The 16,310-nt window shown below is 43.1% G+C and overlaps 1 protein-coding gene across 2 annotated transcripts in view; it reads left to right on the forward strand.

Annotated features, from left to right (window-relative positions):
- FAM227A (family with sequence similarity 227 member A) overlaps positions 1-16,310 on the forward strand; it is a 23,453-nt gene continuing 7,143 nt past the window's right edge. Inside the window, exons 1-12 of one of the 2 annotated variants that reach the window (XM_082240728.1) lie at positions 7-139; positions 1,091-1,156; positions 1,604-1,741; positions 3,824-3,909; positions 4,452-4,521; positions 6,909-6,973; positions 7,747-7,893; positions 9,614-9,715; positions 10,967-11,071; positions 11,635-11,758; positions 12,694-12,801; positions 15,692-15,762. In XM_082240728.1, coding sequence (XP_082096854.1) covers positions 1,621-1,741; positions 3,824-3,909; positions 4,452-4,521; positions 6,909-6,973; positions 7,747-7,893; positions 9,614-9,715; positions 10,967-11,071; positions 11,635-11,758; positions 12,694-12,801; positions 15,692-15,762 — 999 coding nt within the window. In that variant the 5' untranslated portion in view covers positions 7-139; positions 1,091-1,156; positions 1,604-1,620. Of the gene's footprint in view, positions 140-1,090; positions 1,157-1,603; positions 1,742-3,823; positions 3,910-4,451; positions 4,522-6,908; positions 6,974-7,746; positions 7,894-9,613; positions 9,716-10,966; positions 11,072-11,634; positions 11,759-12,693; positions 12,802-15,691; positions 15,763-16,310 lie in introns of both variants that reach the window. The other variant, XM_082240727.1, reaches the window with a different exon arrangement.

A 16,310-nucleotide genomic window follows, 5' to 3' on the forward strand; every position in this document is an offset into this window, starting at 1 on the left:
ACTCCGTCGAGGTTCGAGAGATAGAGTCGGTGGGGCAAGGGCAGCTTCTGGTATCGGTTTTGTTAAGGGTCCAGAAGAAACAAACAGGGTCCCACAGCTGTGTGGGCAAGGAGGTGCCTCTTCCCGCCCTTTCACTCCGGTGCGTATGGGCGCCCCTGTGTTACTGCGATGCTATGTAACACCCGAATAAGTTGGGAACGTCGTTTTTTCACGTCGACCATCAACGTCTTTTGATGAGCCTCTATAAGCTTCCCAAAGGAAAGGCGGGGGAGATCACAATACACGGACTATTATTGTTCATTTTGTTGCTCTCGTTTTGCTGGCATTTTCTTCACAGTCTTAATCTGGCGACCAATCTGGGAGATCTGCATCAGTAACGCTCTGCATGCCTGGTGGACAGTTCTTCTCTTAATTCAGCCTAGGCCATATCAACACCCATGACTGTTAAAAGTGGTATTGTGCTTTAAATGCCTGGTGCAGATGTGGTGTAAACTGGTAGTTTTCTTATCGACAGTTTTCTGTTGCTACTGATTAATTTTGAAATAGTCGTGCATTTCCTTGTAGGAAAGGTTCTCCCAAGCCCTTGTTTATTTTGTCTGCCCCTTTCCCAGTTCTACAGTGTTCTTTTTGAGATGGGGCAATCAGAATTTTATACCATGCATAGCTGCAGCATTGGCATATTTAGAAGGTCATTAAGGTATTTCACTTTCATGTTTTAATTTCCTGGTGATCACTAGCATGGAATTTACCGTTATGTTTTTAAGCACCTCTGCACACGCTTAAAAAACAAACAAACCTCTTCCTCCCACCCTATCCTGACCCATTTCACCTCTGGATAAACATGCGCAGGATCGGGCTGCACATTGATATGCAAAGCACTCCAGCATTGGACACGTTTTCTTGGAAATAAAGTTGACAAATTGTGTAGAGAATACACCAGTGTAATGATACTTTTAGGCTGATTTGAATTTGCACATTTTTACTCGGAAGGAAGTGTATATAATGCAGCCTCAGAATGCTAAAATACACATTTTTTATACTTGAAAAAATTATAATCAAAGGTAATGCAATTTTATGTGTCTCTTCACAGTTTGAATGAAAAAGTAACACTAGCAAGAAAACTAATGTGTGTGACAGAACAAGAAACAAAATTCTGGTAGCTTCATAAAATCCTGATACTTTGCTATCCCTCCGTACGGTGGAGAACAATGCAGTTAATAGTTGTGATTTTCAGGCTTGAAATTTCTTCTGGGAATACCTAACTACAGCTAGAATTCCAAATTGCTGCCTCTGAGTTGGCAGCTATAATTACTACAAATTAAGTAAAACAGATTAGGATAATTTTCCCCATGGGACCCTTTCTTCCTCTTACTAAGCTATATTTGGTGGAGGGGAGTGGGGCAGAAGTGTTACGGTATATTTATAAAGTAACCCTTTTGGTTTCCACATGAGGAATCCTAAAATAGCACTCAAGATTAAATCAGCTCAAGCCAATTGGAAAAGTTAAGTGTGATCATGCTTTGGGAACAAAATAGTAAGCAAGTTTGTGGGGAAATGTGTTTTTAATATACGGTAAATGTGTTGTCTCCACTTTATTTTTTAGGGTTTAGTAATTTCAAGATGCAATTTGTAGCTATTAAATCATTTGTAAGCCCTTTAAAGGGATTCTTGATATTGCCATCAGCAACCCAAGAAAAGAAAAGAGACACCGTCAGTTGCACATTAGATGACAAACCACGATGTATCCTTTGTTCCTATAATTAACAATGTATGTGTAAATAAATATATAGCTTGTATCATATATAACTGCTTTACTTTTGCTTTAATTTCAGTTGTTTGGGTAATACTTATTCGGTACCTGAACCTCATTTTTTTGAGGTTTGGAGAAATCTTGAATCATCATTGGGGTTGCCATATTTCAAAGAGTAAAATTCCTAACACCCACAAAGTTGTGGAACTTTTTTGGAGAACAAACCCACATTGTTGAGCTTTTTTTGGGAAACCTAAACCAAAAATAGTTATTTTAAGCTTTTTGAGCTGTTTCCATTGTTTTTTCCATCATGTTGCCATACATCCGGGTTTTCCCTGACATTCAACAAAATTCACCCCCTGACGCCATTTTTACACCCTAAAAACCAGGACATGTCAGGAATTTTCCTGATGTATGACAAACCTGGTCATCATCCCCAAACTTAGATACTTTGTCATGAAAAAAAGAAATATAATTGCAATCAGTCTTACATGATAATTGTGTGAGTTGAAATAAGGAAATACTATTATTTGTCTTGCATCTAGTGGGGCAGCAAGCAGCATGTGGTCAAAATCAGGCAGTCAGTTGAACACTTGTTGACTCAACATACACATAACATATTGAAATTAAAAGATGCCTGCTTCTTGGGAGAAAAGCAATGACAAACCTAGACAGCATCTTAAAAAGTAGAGACATCACCTTGCCAACAATGGTCAGTATAGTAAAAGCTATGGTTTTCCCAGTAGTGATGTATGGAAGTGAGAGCTGGACCATAAAGAAGGCTGATCGCCGAAGAATTGACACTTTTGAATTATGGTGCTGGAGGAGACTCGAGAGTCCCATGGACTGCAAGAAGATCAAACCTCTCCATTCTGAAGGAAATCAACCCTGAGTGGTCACTGGAAGGACAGATCCTGAAGCTGAGGCTCCAATACTTTGGCCACCTCATGAGAAGAGAAGGCTCCCTGGAAAAGACTCTGATGCTGGGAAAGATGGAGGGCACAAGGAGAAGGGGACGACAGAGGACAAGATGGTTGGATAGTGTTCTCGAAGCTACCAGCATGAGTTTGTCCAAACTGTGGGAGGCAGTGGAAGGCAGAAGTGCCTGGCGTGTTCTGGTCCATGGGGTCACGAAGAGTCGGAAACGACTAAACAACAACAACAAAGTTGTGCTCCACCTTCATGCTCTGCCCGAGCAGTAGCAACATTCCTTTAGAAGACATCTGAAGGTACCCCTGTATAGGGAAGTTCATTAATGTTTAATGTTTTGTTATGTTTTTATATATGTTGGAAGCTCCCAGAGTTGCTGGTTTGTGAAGGGCCAGATTCCCCTAAATTCTGGTGTGCCAGATCCTCCCAATGATTCATGGATGTAGTAAAAGTTAGAATTAATCAAGATTTGATTAAATTTTGGCAAACATGGAAATCTCCTAGATTTAGCTATGCTAAGGAGCTAAGCCAGCTTTGCAGAGCTAGCTAGATGGGCCATTAGCAGAGGACACAGGCCAGTCATGGACCATCAAAGAAACCATCAGAGGTCAAGACTGCCAGGCAAGCAGGAGTGGGGCTTCTTTGTTGAGTGCTAGTGGGCTAGAATTAGGGTTTCAACTTTGAATGATGTAGACTGTGGTGAGTCCTTTGAGTCAATTAGCAGCAAGAAGGAGGAGGGGCAGGATTCCATGTGAGTTGGGGATAACAAGCTGGAATTAAGAATCACAGAAGGTGGCTGTCCTTTGAAACCAATGCTGCACTTAAAGGGGAAGTCAGACCCTCATAGGATGTGAATGCCCTTCAGTCGCTCCATCTAGGTCCAGGTTGTATATGTGTAATAAAACCATATATCATAAAGACACCACAGTCTCTGTTGTGCCTCAAAAGGTAATACAGACCCTAGTAAGCATGTCTGCAACCCCTGGAATTTCACACCACTCAGGGAGATCGGGGTGGTGTGTAACAGTTTATAAAGAAAATACAGCATTTAAGTGATGGTAATAGGTTTAACAAAAAGGAGGATGAAGAATTTTGCATATGCTTTGAAGGTTTTCAAAATATTCCTTAACAAATATCTGTTAGTGTACGTCATTGGCAGCATAGGACAAGTGAACCAGAAAATTTCTCACTTAGAACTGGGTCTGAAAAGATATGACAGTAGTGAAGGAGTGAGTAAAGAAATCTTATCAGCACTTTATACAAGGAATCCCACTGTGTTTTTTTTCTGCTGCTGCTTCTAAATAATAGATGCTTGGTCAAAGTATATTTCTTAGCCTTTTTGATGACAAACTGAAAATCAGTTGCTGCTGCTGTTGTTTTTTAAAACTGAGGTGAAGTCCTAGATCAACACTAATATAACTGTGTTGAACCCTAGAATAGGATACATCAGGTGCAATGAAGCTATCGCACCAGCTAGGCCTAAATATTGCAAGTTTTTGAATCCCCGTATTTTTCATGCACAAATTTTATTGACAAGATCTTCTAGTTGTCAAATATTTTATTTTACTCACATTTCTAATCCTAATTTCAAATACATTTCTTAGGTTCCTGAAGAATGTTCTGGTTTTAACTGAAACTCAGTGTTAAAAGAACTACAAGATAGTGAGGGACTTAATAATGCCTCTCTTATTTAATACAAAGAAGGTAAATTCCAGGACCTTGTAGGAAGTTAGTGCCTAACCACCCTTTTCCATTATTTTTCTCATTGAAGGTGATTGGGGAAATGGGGCTCAAGAGACACAAGACATCCAGAAAAGTATCGAGACCACTTAGGGCGAAAGGTATGCATTAATACTACCAAATATGAAATGGAGGCTCTAACCCCTTAAAAATGATGTTCTTGTTAGAACATATTTATTCGAGTAAATTTGTATTTTGTCCTGTAGTTCAGATATGCCAAACCATTATTTGTGCTAACAGCGGTTAAGAACTCTTGGCAATAAATCACCGACGGCCAAGTTGTTGCGTGGTTAAATAGGGACCTCCCATAATCTCTGCCCTAAGGAAGGATTAGAGAGGGAGATAAATATTACTGTTTTGTCTTACTCTTTCTCCAAGGCACTGATCTTGGAATACATGGCTATTCGGCTCCACACTGCCATCACCATTTTATTCTCTTTTTGTGTCCCAAAATACTGAACAACTTGGGTGTGTGAGAAGAGTCTGGTTATAGAGGGGAAAATTATCAGTGAGCGTTAGCCTGAATTTGTAAAGGGTTTTTTCCCCTGATGTCCAGGGACAGACATGGATAAGATTTAGTAATAACAAAAACAGGTAATGAGTCGCAACAATTAGGTTTCCCAAGGGCATAGTTGCAGTAGAATCAGTTCAGCATCTTAGCCAGTCAAAGACCGCATTTTTCGCACCATTGGACGCACCGGACAATAGGACGCACTTTGTTTTAGAGGGGGGAGAACAAGGGGAAAAAAATCTCCCCCTCTCTGCCCAGCGCCCCTTCAGTGAAGCGGCAGGAGGCGCTGCACAGAGAGGGGGAGAACTTTTCCCCTCTTGTTTTCCTGCTCTAAAACAAGGTGTCATTTAAGGTGCGTTCAGGCGGCTACCTTGGAAGCCTGGAGAGCGAGAGGGGTCGGTGTGCACTGACCCCTCTCACTCTCCAGGCTTCAGGTTCCTTTCGACCTGCTCTTTGGGGCTGGGGGGGGGGAGCCCACCACCAGCCCCAAAGAGCAGGTCAGGGAGCAGCGGAAAGGCGCAGCGGAGAGGCTCCTGCCATAGCCACGCATCACCTCCCCAGCCGGGAGAGAGCGCGGGGGGCTAAAGCAGCCTCCCGCGACCCTCTCCCAGCTGGAGAGGTGACACGCAGCTATGGCAGGAGCCTCTATAGCAGCGCGTCACCTCCCCAGCCGGGAGAGCGCGCACGGGGCTAAAGCAGCCTCCCGCGACCCTGTCCCAGCTGGAGAGGTGACACACAGCTATGGCAGGAGCCTCTATAGCCGCGCGTCAACCTCCCCAGCCGGGAGAGCGCGCGCGGGGCTAAAGCAGCCCCCCGCGACCCTCTCCCAGCTGGAGAGGTGACACGCAGCTATGGCAGGAGCCTCTATAGCAGCGCGTCACCTCCCCAGCCGGGAGAGCGCGCGCGGGGCTAAAGCAGCCTCCCGCGACCCTCTCCCAGCTGGAGAGGTGACGCGCAGCTACGGCAGGAGCCTCTATAGCCGCGCGTCACCTCCCCAGCCAGGAGAGGGTCGCGGGGTGCTTCTTTAGCTCCGCGTGCACTCTCCCGGCTGGAGAGGTGACGTGGGGCTGTAGAGGCTCCTGCCATAGCTGCGCTTCACCTCTCCAGCCGGGAGAGGGTCGCGGGGCTACGGCGTCTTCGCTCCATAGGACGCACACACATTTCCCCTTCATTTTTGAAGGGGAAAAAGTGTGTCCTATAGAGCGAAAAATACGGTACATTTAAGAAAGTGTTCCTGGTATGGACTGAGCTTAGATATATTGGAAAATACAAAAGAAGGTGCTGAATTTAATTAGGGAAGAGGATGCTTACTGGAGGGAAGCTGTTACTTGCAGAGGATAATTTATGGTCAAATCAGGGCTTTGAACTAGGCACTGGGGAGTTCATTAAGCAAATACAAGCATAATACTGGTCACTGCAGGGAAATTACCCTTTATGGTAGGCCACTTGGGGAACTTTGGTGGGAAGCTTTGGGAATCCCCCTCAATAAATGATTAATTCAATTTGAGTTTTCTCTGATTACTTATGTTAGTGTTATGCTCTTTGCTCAGAGCAAAATCCTAGTGAATATACTTAGTCTTAAGGCCTGTTTAGAGTTCCAATTTAACCAAGTTTCTCAGTAACAAGCATTGGTTCAGCATGCTGTCCACTATACCACTCTGGCTCCTGGTCATCTGTATGGGCTCACTTCATTCTGGGTACCCATGCAAACCACTGACAAATAACAAACCTCCCTTTACTTGGAATCCATTTGCTACCTACTATAATACCATTAAAAACTGACACAGGCATGTGGTGGAGTACAGTGGAAAGGGGAAAATATGCTACTTCATTTTTCTGGTGGAGCAAAAATATCTGCAAACCACAACCCCAAATCCAGTGCTTTTACTTAACTAATTCCCACGAAAAAATTGTCCATTTCGTCCTAAGATGCTCTTCAGATGCTAAGGGTGGCCATTTTTTTCTCTTATGCTGTAGAGAGAGACCAGAAGGTGATGCAGAGGTCTGGAAAGCATGCTGCAGAGAAAATCGCTCAGAAAAAGGTATGATGGCATGTGAGGGATCAGGAGTCATTGATTCCTGTGCATATTAGAAAGATGCAGAATCCTAAATGCTCAGGAAGTATGAGATGTGTTATGTACTGAAGTTCTCACCCTGGGCCAGCAGGGGGATACTGTAGATAGTTATGCAAATAAGGGATCAAAAGTGACATTCAGTGATTGGATATTTTTAGGAAATTGTTACTGTACAGTTACATTGTACTGGAGCTCTATATAAGCAGGCTGACTGAACCCTTCAGTTCAGTTCTGTCCTGGCTTGTGAATAAACAAGAGCTGTTTGAAGAACTGCTGTGTCGTCTGATACGTTCACCCACAACTTAACAAGATGCATTGTGACAAAAGTGCCTAGGAAGGTCTCATGATGAATCAGATAGTTGGTCTTTTTAATCCATTATACACTCCTATAATAATTGTTTCATTTATATAACATTAGTCATTAGCATTTGTACGGTACAGTGCTTTTGAATGTTCAAAGGTTTTTTCACATCCTTTAACTCGCCACAGTCCTAGAAATAAACTAAGATATTATTAGTACCTTATTCTAGATGGGGAGGAGGAGCTAAGGCTGAATATGGCACTAGATTTGTTAATAGTTAACCATTGCTGTGTATGAAGGTGATTTTTGTCAGGACTCTGGTGAGTCCCAGAAACTTTGGAATGTCAACAGACTGTCATTAGGGTGCTCACTGGGTTGAATTGTGAGCTGAGTGTCTTCTTGATTTCTCATATATTAATTGTTTTTTTTTAACCCCTAGATGGTAACAGAAAAGGATAAACTTGTGGAATTATATCAATACCCAGGATACTGTAAGGAGAAACCTACACCATTGCCAAATGGAATAGAGCTGAGTGAAATTTTGGAGAAGGTGATTCGCGCCCAGGGTAAAACACCAGTTGGTAAGGTACGCTGCATATCTCAAACATTCAGAAGTTGATAGCAGGCTGGACGAAGGAGGTAGTAGGGGTGAATTGATAATGTAGGGCCGTACATGCCTTTTTGACATGCATTTACCTGGTGCAAGATAGTATAGTTGGGGCAGTGTCAGCACCAGGCATCTTCGGGCGGTTGCTAGGGCCACAGCATCCTGGCAGGGGTCACATCTGATGACTTCCCTCTCCCTCCCCTTTGTTGGTTTTCCTGGTCTATCACTCTGAACAGCCCCAGGTGGCTCAACCTAGCATCACCCTTGCGGTATTGTAGGCAGTTAAAATGGTGGTTAGACCCAGTTGCTTATCACCGCTTGGAATGCTGCGACTGTGGCTTGGTAAGTTAGGGCCCAATTACAGAGGACAGAGCTCACTAAAGGACATGTTAACTAGGGCTCCCTTAAACCTGGAGTTGACCCAAGTGTATAATCTGGTACAGGAGTTATGATCTTGCTATAATAGCCATGGTTAATTGGCCGGAGAATGAGCATTGTGCCTGCCTGCTTCCTACCTTCCTTCCATTCTTCATTCTCTCTCAAGGCGCAGTTGAAACATCCAGTGTTTCTTATACCACATTTCCCCATTATATCTCAACTGGAAAACTCTGGTTAATCTTGGACAACAAACCAGGATGTGAAATCAAGGTCTGAAACTTCTAGACCAGAGCTTTCCAAACTGTGAGTCGCGACACATTTGTGTGTCGACTGCACTGTGTTGGTGTGTCACGCAAACAGTCCCCGCGCCCCTCCCAGGTCTGGAAAGGGTTTAGTTTAACCTCTGGTTTGCTAGTAAAACTGAATTACTGTGTCATGAAATAATGCATGTCCCAAAAGTGTGTCACCAACATGAAAAGTTTGGAAAGCTCTGTTCTAGACCACCAAGAGCATTTCTAGGCCTTTGAAAGACCTGGGGCACAGCCAATCACACATATTTGCATAAAATTTGCATGTACTGATACTCGTTATGGATTCATATTTGAGCTGACCTTCAGCGGGAAAGCCACCCTGTAAGCAAAGTAACAATTTTAAAAAGGGGGTTGGGAGAAGATACAGGAGAGCCATAATCCAGTACAAAAAATCAAAGGTTCAGGCCAGCCCCTTACAATGCTCCTTAGACCATAAAGAGCCTTTTGGCACCTTAAAGATTAACAGATTTATTATGGCATAAGCTTTCATGGACTGGAATTCAGTTCATCAGATGCATGAAATTTAATCCTAAATTGACAGGCACACACACACACCATGTGGGTTTTCCAGACAGGAGTTAAATAATGTAAATGTGTCATTGAGATGTTGCAAACAGATTGTTGGCAACAGCTTTTTTTAAAAAAAAACTTACTGGATTTTCTATAGAAAGTGTAAATTTGGATTAAATTGGGAACAGGGGTAGACTTGCCTTTTGATGACTATGACATTATGTGGGCATTACAAAAATAGCTTGCAAGGATGAGGAGCACTCATCCCATAATAAACACTAGTCTGGATGTACCAATAGTATGGAGCCAGGACTGAAGAGGAGTTGAGGTCAGAGGAAATGTAAAAGTAAGCAACAGTAATAATTACACAAAAGCAAGAGAGTTACAATTAACAAGGCCATGGTGATACATTTATTGTTCAGCCAATTAACACATGCAGTATGATCAAAATCCATAATCTTGATTTAAGACCATTATATTCCTGTTTAATTTCTTTAAAGACACGCTGGGCTTCAAAGATGCTGCAAAAGTTTCTCGATGCGCCATGTATCCAAGCTATTTTGCTGGACAGTTTCTGGTGGCAGTTTCTGCACTTGTATCATGTAAGAATAAGGGCTGAATATTGGGGGCTTGGAAGATAGTTTTCCTCCTGATTTTTCGTTTCTGATTTGCAGCTGCTCAGCTTATTCAGTGACAGTGCATTCCTCTTCTAATGCTAGTCCCAATGCCAGCCCAGCAATTGCAAATGAACATTCCAGATTTGTTTTATTGCATTGCAGAGGCACAAAAAATCTGTAACTTCTGCTTTGGACCTGCTTGCTAGCCTCACTTTCAGTGCCACACAGGGATGGCCTGCCCGTTAAGCCATTAAATAAGCACTGACTGTCTTGCATCATCTTTCAGGGATGCTCTAGACATCCTCTTTATTGTGCATTCCTGGTTTTTTGTGTCGGGACAGTTATACACAGTCCTGATTTCAATGCAGTTTGTGCCTGGTTACGTTTCAGAGTAGACATACTGTTTCCAGCCAGTGCATGTCTCATAATTTCCTACTGAAATCCTGTAACTTCTCTAGTCTGTCTGGGGTTTTTTTTGTTTGTTTTTTTGTGTCCTTCTTTTGTTGCACTGCAGTGCAAGAACACCCTTCAAGATGGCCATCACGCAATAACATTGGAGATGCATTGGCAAACAGCTAATAAAGCAGACTGGTGTGTAGATGATCCAGTATAAATCCATCACTAATGCACAAATGCATTAAATCAATGGCATTTTGCAGAATACACCCGCCTACCCACCCACACAAACCAGTCTGGAGGGGCCCTTATATTTAGACAACTGCCACATAGCATCCTTCAATCCAACACCTGTCCTGCTTTTCGTCATTATGTAGCCATTTCTTTCTTTTAAGTTATTTATCATTTTTTATAATAATATTATTTATAATCACAGGAATTCACAAAGCAGCCAACAAATAAAAAAAAAATCACAATGAAACCTTTAAAACATTAGCAAAGGAAACAGTTTAACACAGAAATCAGTATAATAGCATTATCAAATCGTGATAAAAGCTAATGCTTTTAGAGTTGATGTTTCGCTTATTATCAGAGATACCTGGGTCTCAGACAAGTTAACACTATATGTCTGCAGTAGCCCTTAGTATTGTGCCCAATATCAAATCAGAAGCCTACTGTGAACTCCAGCCAATGGTCTGGCAGCTGTATTTTGAACCAGGTGAAGTTTCTGTATGCTTTTCAAAGGCAGTAGCTTTCATTTCACTATGTGTAGGTTTGTAGTTTATCCTACCTTTCTGAAGCCTCATTGCAAACGCTTCACATTTGTTTCTCTCCCAATAGCCGAATCAAGAGATTCAGGGGCGTTTGTTCGAACGCATTTCAGAAAATTATTCCCGCGTTCTGTTGGGCTGTCACAAGGTTGCCAGTCAGGAACTCATCCTTACAGTAAGTATGAAAAAAAATCCATAAAGAGATATCTATCAAGTTTCAAGCAGGGAAACTCCCATTTGTGCCAATGAGATATTTTCTGAATACTAATTTTCACCCTGATATTGCTTACTGTTATTGCGCTGGGAAGGCTTAACCTTCCCCTATCCTTGTACAGTGGTGCCTCGGGTTACAAACACCTCAGGTTACAAACACTTCAGGTTACAAACTCCACTAACCTGGAAGTAGTACCTCGGGTTAAGAACCTTGCCCCAGGATGAGAACAGAAATTGTGCGCCCGCGGCGTGGTGGAAACAGGAGGCCCCATTAGCTTAAGTGGTACCTTAACTCAGGTTAAGAACGGTTTCAGGTTAAGAACGGACCTCCAGAACATTTTAAGTTCGTAACCAGGGGTACCACTGTACTGTGGTGACAGTGACAATCACTCACCTGACCTGGTATTTAGTATTTCAAAACCCACAGCATGACTGTGGATCACATCATCAACTTAACATGTTAACAGTTAACAGTTGCAGTTAACCAATTTATTTGAGCTCTGATTTCCCCTGCCTTGGTTTTAGCTTTTCCCTTCACTGCTGAGCCAAGCTGTGTACACCTGCTTCTGCTACTGTTTCTCAAGGTCCTGGTTCAATACACATGAATTCAAGGCTGGGCTCTGCGATATATTCTCCGAGTGGCTGCGAGGTGAGATAGCCTGTTCTCCTTGCTTATGAAGGGAGCTGGACAGACTTTGCTTGGAGATCCATGTTTCAAACAATGCAGTAATGTTTATGGCAGTTCTTTTTTCTGGGGGGACACAGGGGTACGCATACCCCTAAACATTTTGTAAATCTTTGTACTTTTGTCCATTTACTGTATTTATTTATCCCCGATTTGAACTATAAAATGGTGATTTTCTTGAGTCAAAATGAGAGTACCCCTAAAGGTTTTTTAAAGAAAAAAGTACTGTTTTTAGCAATCCTTCAACATAACATAACCAGTTAGCTGCCACCCCCTTCCCCTCTTTGAGTCACATTCAGTCAAGAAATGTGTCTCATCTTGACATTTTTGAGCTGTCCTTAGGCTTCCTTCTCTTACCCTACAGTCGAATCCAAAGAATCACTTGACTAGTTATAAGTTCCAGAGAAGAGCCATGTTAGTTTGCTGTAACAAAAGCACCTAGCAGTCCTGTAGTACCTTAAAAGAACTAACACATTTATTAAGAGGAATATGTTTTTGTGGATTAGGTTTCAGTTCATCAGATGATCAAAGTTTATGCCATAATAAACCAGTTAGTCTTTAAGGTTCTATAAAACTCTATGTTGTTTAAGCTACTTATATGTGCCCAAGGGGGAATTTGCAATTGTATTTGTTAAACAGCCATTCTCCGTGTTACTTTGGAAATGGTCTTGGAAAGTGGGACATCTTTCAGAAGCAGTTTGTAATATGGCATGAAGGCATAAAAAAGTCAAGAACCCATTGGGCATGCCTCAGTTCTTGGGTGGAGGCTGTCTTTTTCCAACACAAAACATAATCATACATAACACTGTCCAATAAGTTATGATTTACTGTGTATAGATGATAATAACGAGTGCATTCTTTTGCTTCTCACTATCTGTCCTCCCTCTCGCCCCATATAGGTAGCTTGAATGCACCAGGGAGTTATACTAAATGGGATTATTCCCAGCTGGAGCCAGAGCGATCCAGAAGAGAAGATTTGCTGTCCGGAAAAGGAAAATTAGGGACTGGTAAGTCGAGATGAGCAAATCTTTCAATTTCAGTTTCTCATTTTTCAGATATTAAGTTCAGCTCTCTGCAATTCGACATCAGTTTGCAAATTTTTTAAAAAATCACATGAAAATTCATCAGAATGTGTGTCACTTTCTCCTAATATTTACATTTTTGTATGCAACTTTATTTATTTAGTTTCAACTTTCTGTTTAAGGATGCTTTAAAAGGGGCATTTTGGGTGTGGGGGGAAGGGTGCCTTTTGGTTGCTTGTTTTTTAACAATGTATTGACAACTGGGAGAAATTGATAAGTTACCGTATTTTTCGCTCTATAACACGCAGATTTTTTCTCCTAAAAAGGAAGGGGAAATGTCTGTGCGTGTTATGCAGCGAATGTGTGGTCCCTGGAGCCGAAAAATAAGGCAAAAATCAAACCGCGCTTCAGGGAGAAGGGAGCTCCGTGAGACAGGAAGTTGCTGCTTTCCTGCATTCTGCCTCAGGGTCTTACTGCCCACCCTCCTCTGTTTCGTTACTGTGTTTGCTCAAACGGAACAAAGAGCAGGGAAAGCCCCTCCCCTCCAGGCAAGAAGAGGGGAAAAGCAGACTGTCGCTCCTTCCTCTCTGTGCTCCGCTCCTTCCTCTCTGTGCTCCGGTGCTGCTGAAAACATGCAGGTGGGAGAGAGAGAGAGAGAGAGAGAGAGAGAGAGAGAGAGAGAGAGAGCTGGCTGGCTTGGGTGGGTGCGTGGGGAAAACTTTTGCCTTCCTTTCCTCCCTCCCGTTATACCCCACTCCTGCATTCTTAGCCCTTCTGTGTTTTTCCTTCCCTCCCCACTTAAAATGTGGTTAAAAAGCATGGATCCACATGGATCCTAAGGATTTTTGCACTGGGTCACCCCAAATTCACCATCAGAGCACATAGCATGTCCATGGCTACAGCCTGCCCCCCAAAAATCATGCACCCACTGTTGCCTGGGGCTGCAATGGTGCAAAAATGTGGTTAAAAAGCATGGATCCACATGGATCTTTGCATTGGGTCACCCCCAAATTCACCACCAGAGAACATAGCATGTCCATGGCTGCAGCCTGCCCCCCCAAATCATGCACCCACTGTTGCCTGGGGCTGCAACGGTGCAAAAATGTGGTTAAAAAGCATGGATCCTCAGGATCTTTGCATTGGGTCACCCCCAAATTCACCACCAGAGAACATAGCATGTCCATGGCTACAGCCTGCCCCCCCCCCCAAATCACGCACCCACTGTTGTCTGGGGCTGCAATGGTGCAAAAACGTGGTTACAAAGCATGGATCCACATGGATCCTCAGGATCTTTGCATTGGGTCAGCCCAAATTCACCATCAGATCACATGTCTGTGGCCACAGCATGAAGCACAAAAATGATACATCCACTGTTTCGTTCAGAATATTTTTTCCCTTGTTTTCCTCCTCTAAAAACGATGTGCGTGTTATGGTCAGGTGCGTGTTATAGAGCGAAAAATACGGTATGTAGAATAACTGGAAGCTGTAAGAAAGACATGTAACAATGCCCAGTGTGGGAGCACCTCTTAATCTTTGGCGTCTTTTACAGATGTTGCCAGTATGTGTTTCACTGTTGTTGTTGTTGTTGGTGATGATGATGATGATATCCTGCTATTTCTCCAAGGAATTCAAGGCAGCACACAGGGTTTTTCTGCTCCCTCTTATTTTCTCATATCAATCCTGTGAACTAGGTTCGGCAGAGAAGCCGTCATTGGTCCAAGGTTTTTTCTTATGCCTGAGTGAAGATTTGAGTCTAGATCATCCTAGTCCAACACACTAAGCCAGTGGTGGGGAATGTCTGGCTTGTGGTCCTAATTAGGAAGTGCCTGTCAATTTGGGAACTTCCTTTCTCTAGTTGGGGAAAACGGGTTGGATTCAAAATGGAGCATTTGCAAGGGATAAAATTCTGCAGTTTCATACTTGGAGAAGGCAGTTTGAATGCATATATTTGCACATGTATGTGATCCTATTGTGCATTTCCAATCTCTTAACCATTTCTGCACCAGCACAGATTGTGGTGCCATGGAGTCACTATAGTGGGTAAGCGTAGTTTTGTAAAGAACCTTTCTTGGGTTTTTTCTGTTGGAGGCAGTATTTGCAAATGGCTTTTAAGAGGGTTTTCCTCTCCTTAGGTTCATTACTGTGGGATGTATTCCAGTGCTGGGCAAGCAGAATACCGCTTGCACAGTGGGAATTTCGTTTCACCTGTGCACTCTGCAGATCTGCTTTGGAGGGACTCACAATGTTCGGGAGCTGATTTTGAGCAGGATGGGCTGGAGGGCATAGGAGAAAAAGTTCCATTGTGTTCATGTAACTCTGCTACTTGAGTAGGGCTCTAGTATTGGATACAGCCCTGTGTAATCAACATGTCAGGAGGTCTGATATAGTATATTTGTGGTGTAGGAGGAGATTCAGTTCCAGGTACAATAGATCAGAGGACTGTCTTTTGTAGGAGCTGACATCCAGCTGTGAAGGGAGCACTGCCTTTATCCACTTCCCTATTTTGATGGGATTTACCCCCTTGGATCAGCAAAATATTCAAGTGTTCATGATTGTTCAGCTCGTACCTGGCTGGTTCAGAACCATTTGGGGTCAGCTTCCATATGAGCCTCATAACTGATGGTGTAGGAAGGAAGATGGCTGTGTACTGGCTGGGGTAGAGCATAGCCTTCCATAAGAAGGCTATCATCGTTTCAATAGGATTTCAATAGGATTCTGAGAAATCCCCCAAAGAATCAAACTTCATATGCAAGAAGTATAAAGTGTGCATTGTGGACAGTGTGTTCTGTGTCCCAGACAGAGAGAGAAATTCCCTATTCACCTAATCATAGGTAATAAGGAAATAATTTATAATAAGCAACTTTGATTTCCACAGGCTGTGATATTTCCTTTAGCAACTATGCATTACCTGGTACTACACGGAAGCACCCATTGACACTCCGAAAGGTAATAGGTTATTTCATTTGCAAGCATCAGTATAGGGGCTGTTAATACGGGCAAAGTATTCTAAAGATAGACGAAAGATTATACCAGATCAGGTGGAGGATCAACTCATAGAATCATAGAATTGTACAGCTGGAAGTGACTACAAGGATCATCTAGTCCAGGGGTCGGCAACCCACGGCTCCGGAGCAGCATGTGGCTCTTTTACACCTTTGCCGCAGCTCCGGGGCGGATACTAGCAAGGGGAGGAGGCGCATTGTGCGCCTCGACACTCCCCACTGTGGCGGGCGCTGTACTGGCTGTGACGTCGCATGGGGGCGGTGCGTGCGTTAGTCACGCACCGTCCCGACGTCACCTTCCCGCCCGCCCGCTACATTGTAAGGGGCTGTACGCTGGTCACTGCATTGAAAGGGGGCATGTACGCTGGTCACTGTTTTGAAGGGGAGTGAAGAACACACACACACACAAAGGTAACTTGTTAATTTAACATTTATTTCTATGAGGAGGAGTAATTCTGAGGGGTCAAACAAAGAAATAATAAAAAGTGACAA

This window comes from Podarcis vaucheri (assembly GCF_965113315.1).
Source record: "Podarcis vaucheri genome assembly, chromosome: 10".
Taxonomy (NCBI): domain Eukaryota; kingdom Metazoa; phylum Chordata; class Lepidosauria; order Squamata; family Lacertidae; genus Podarcis; species Podarcis vaucheri.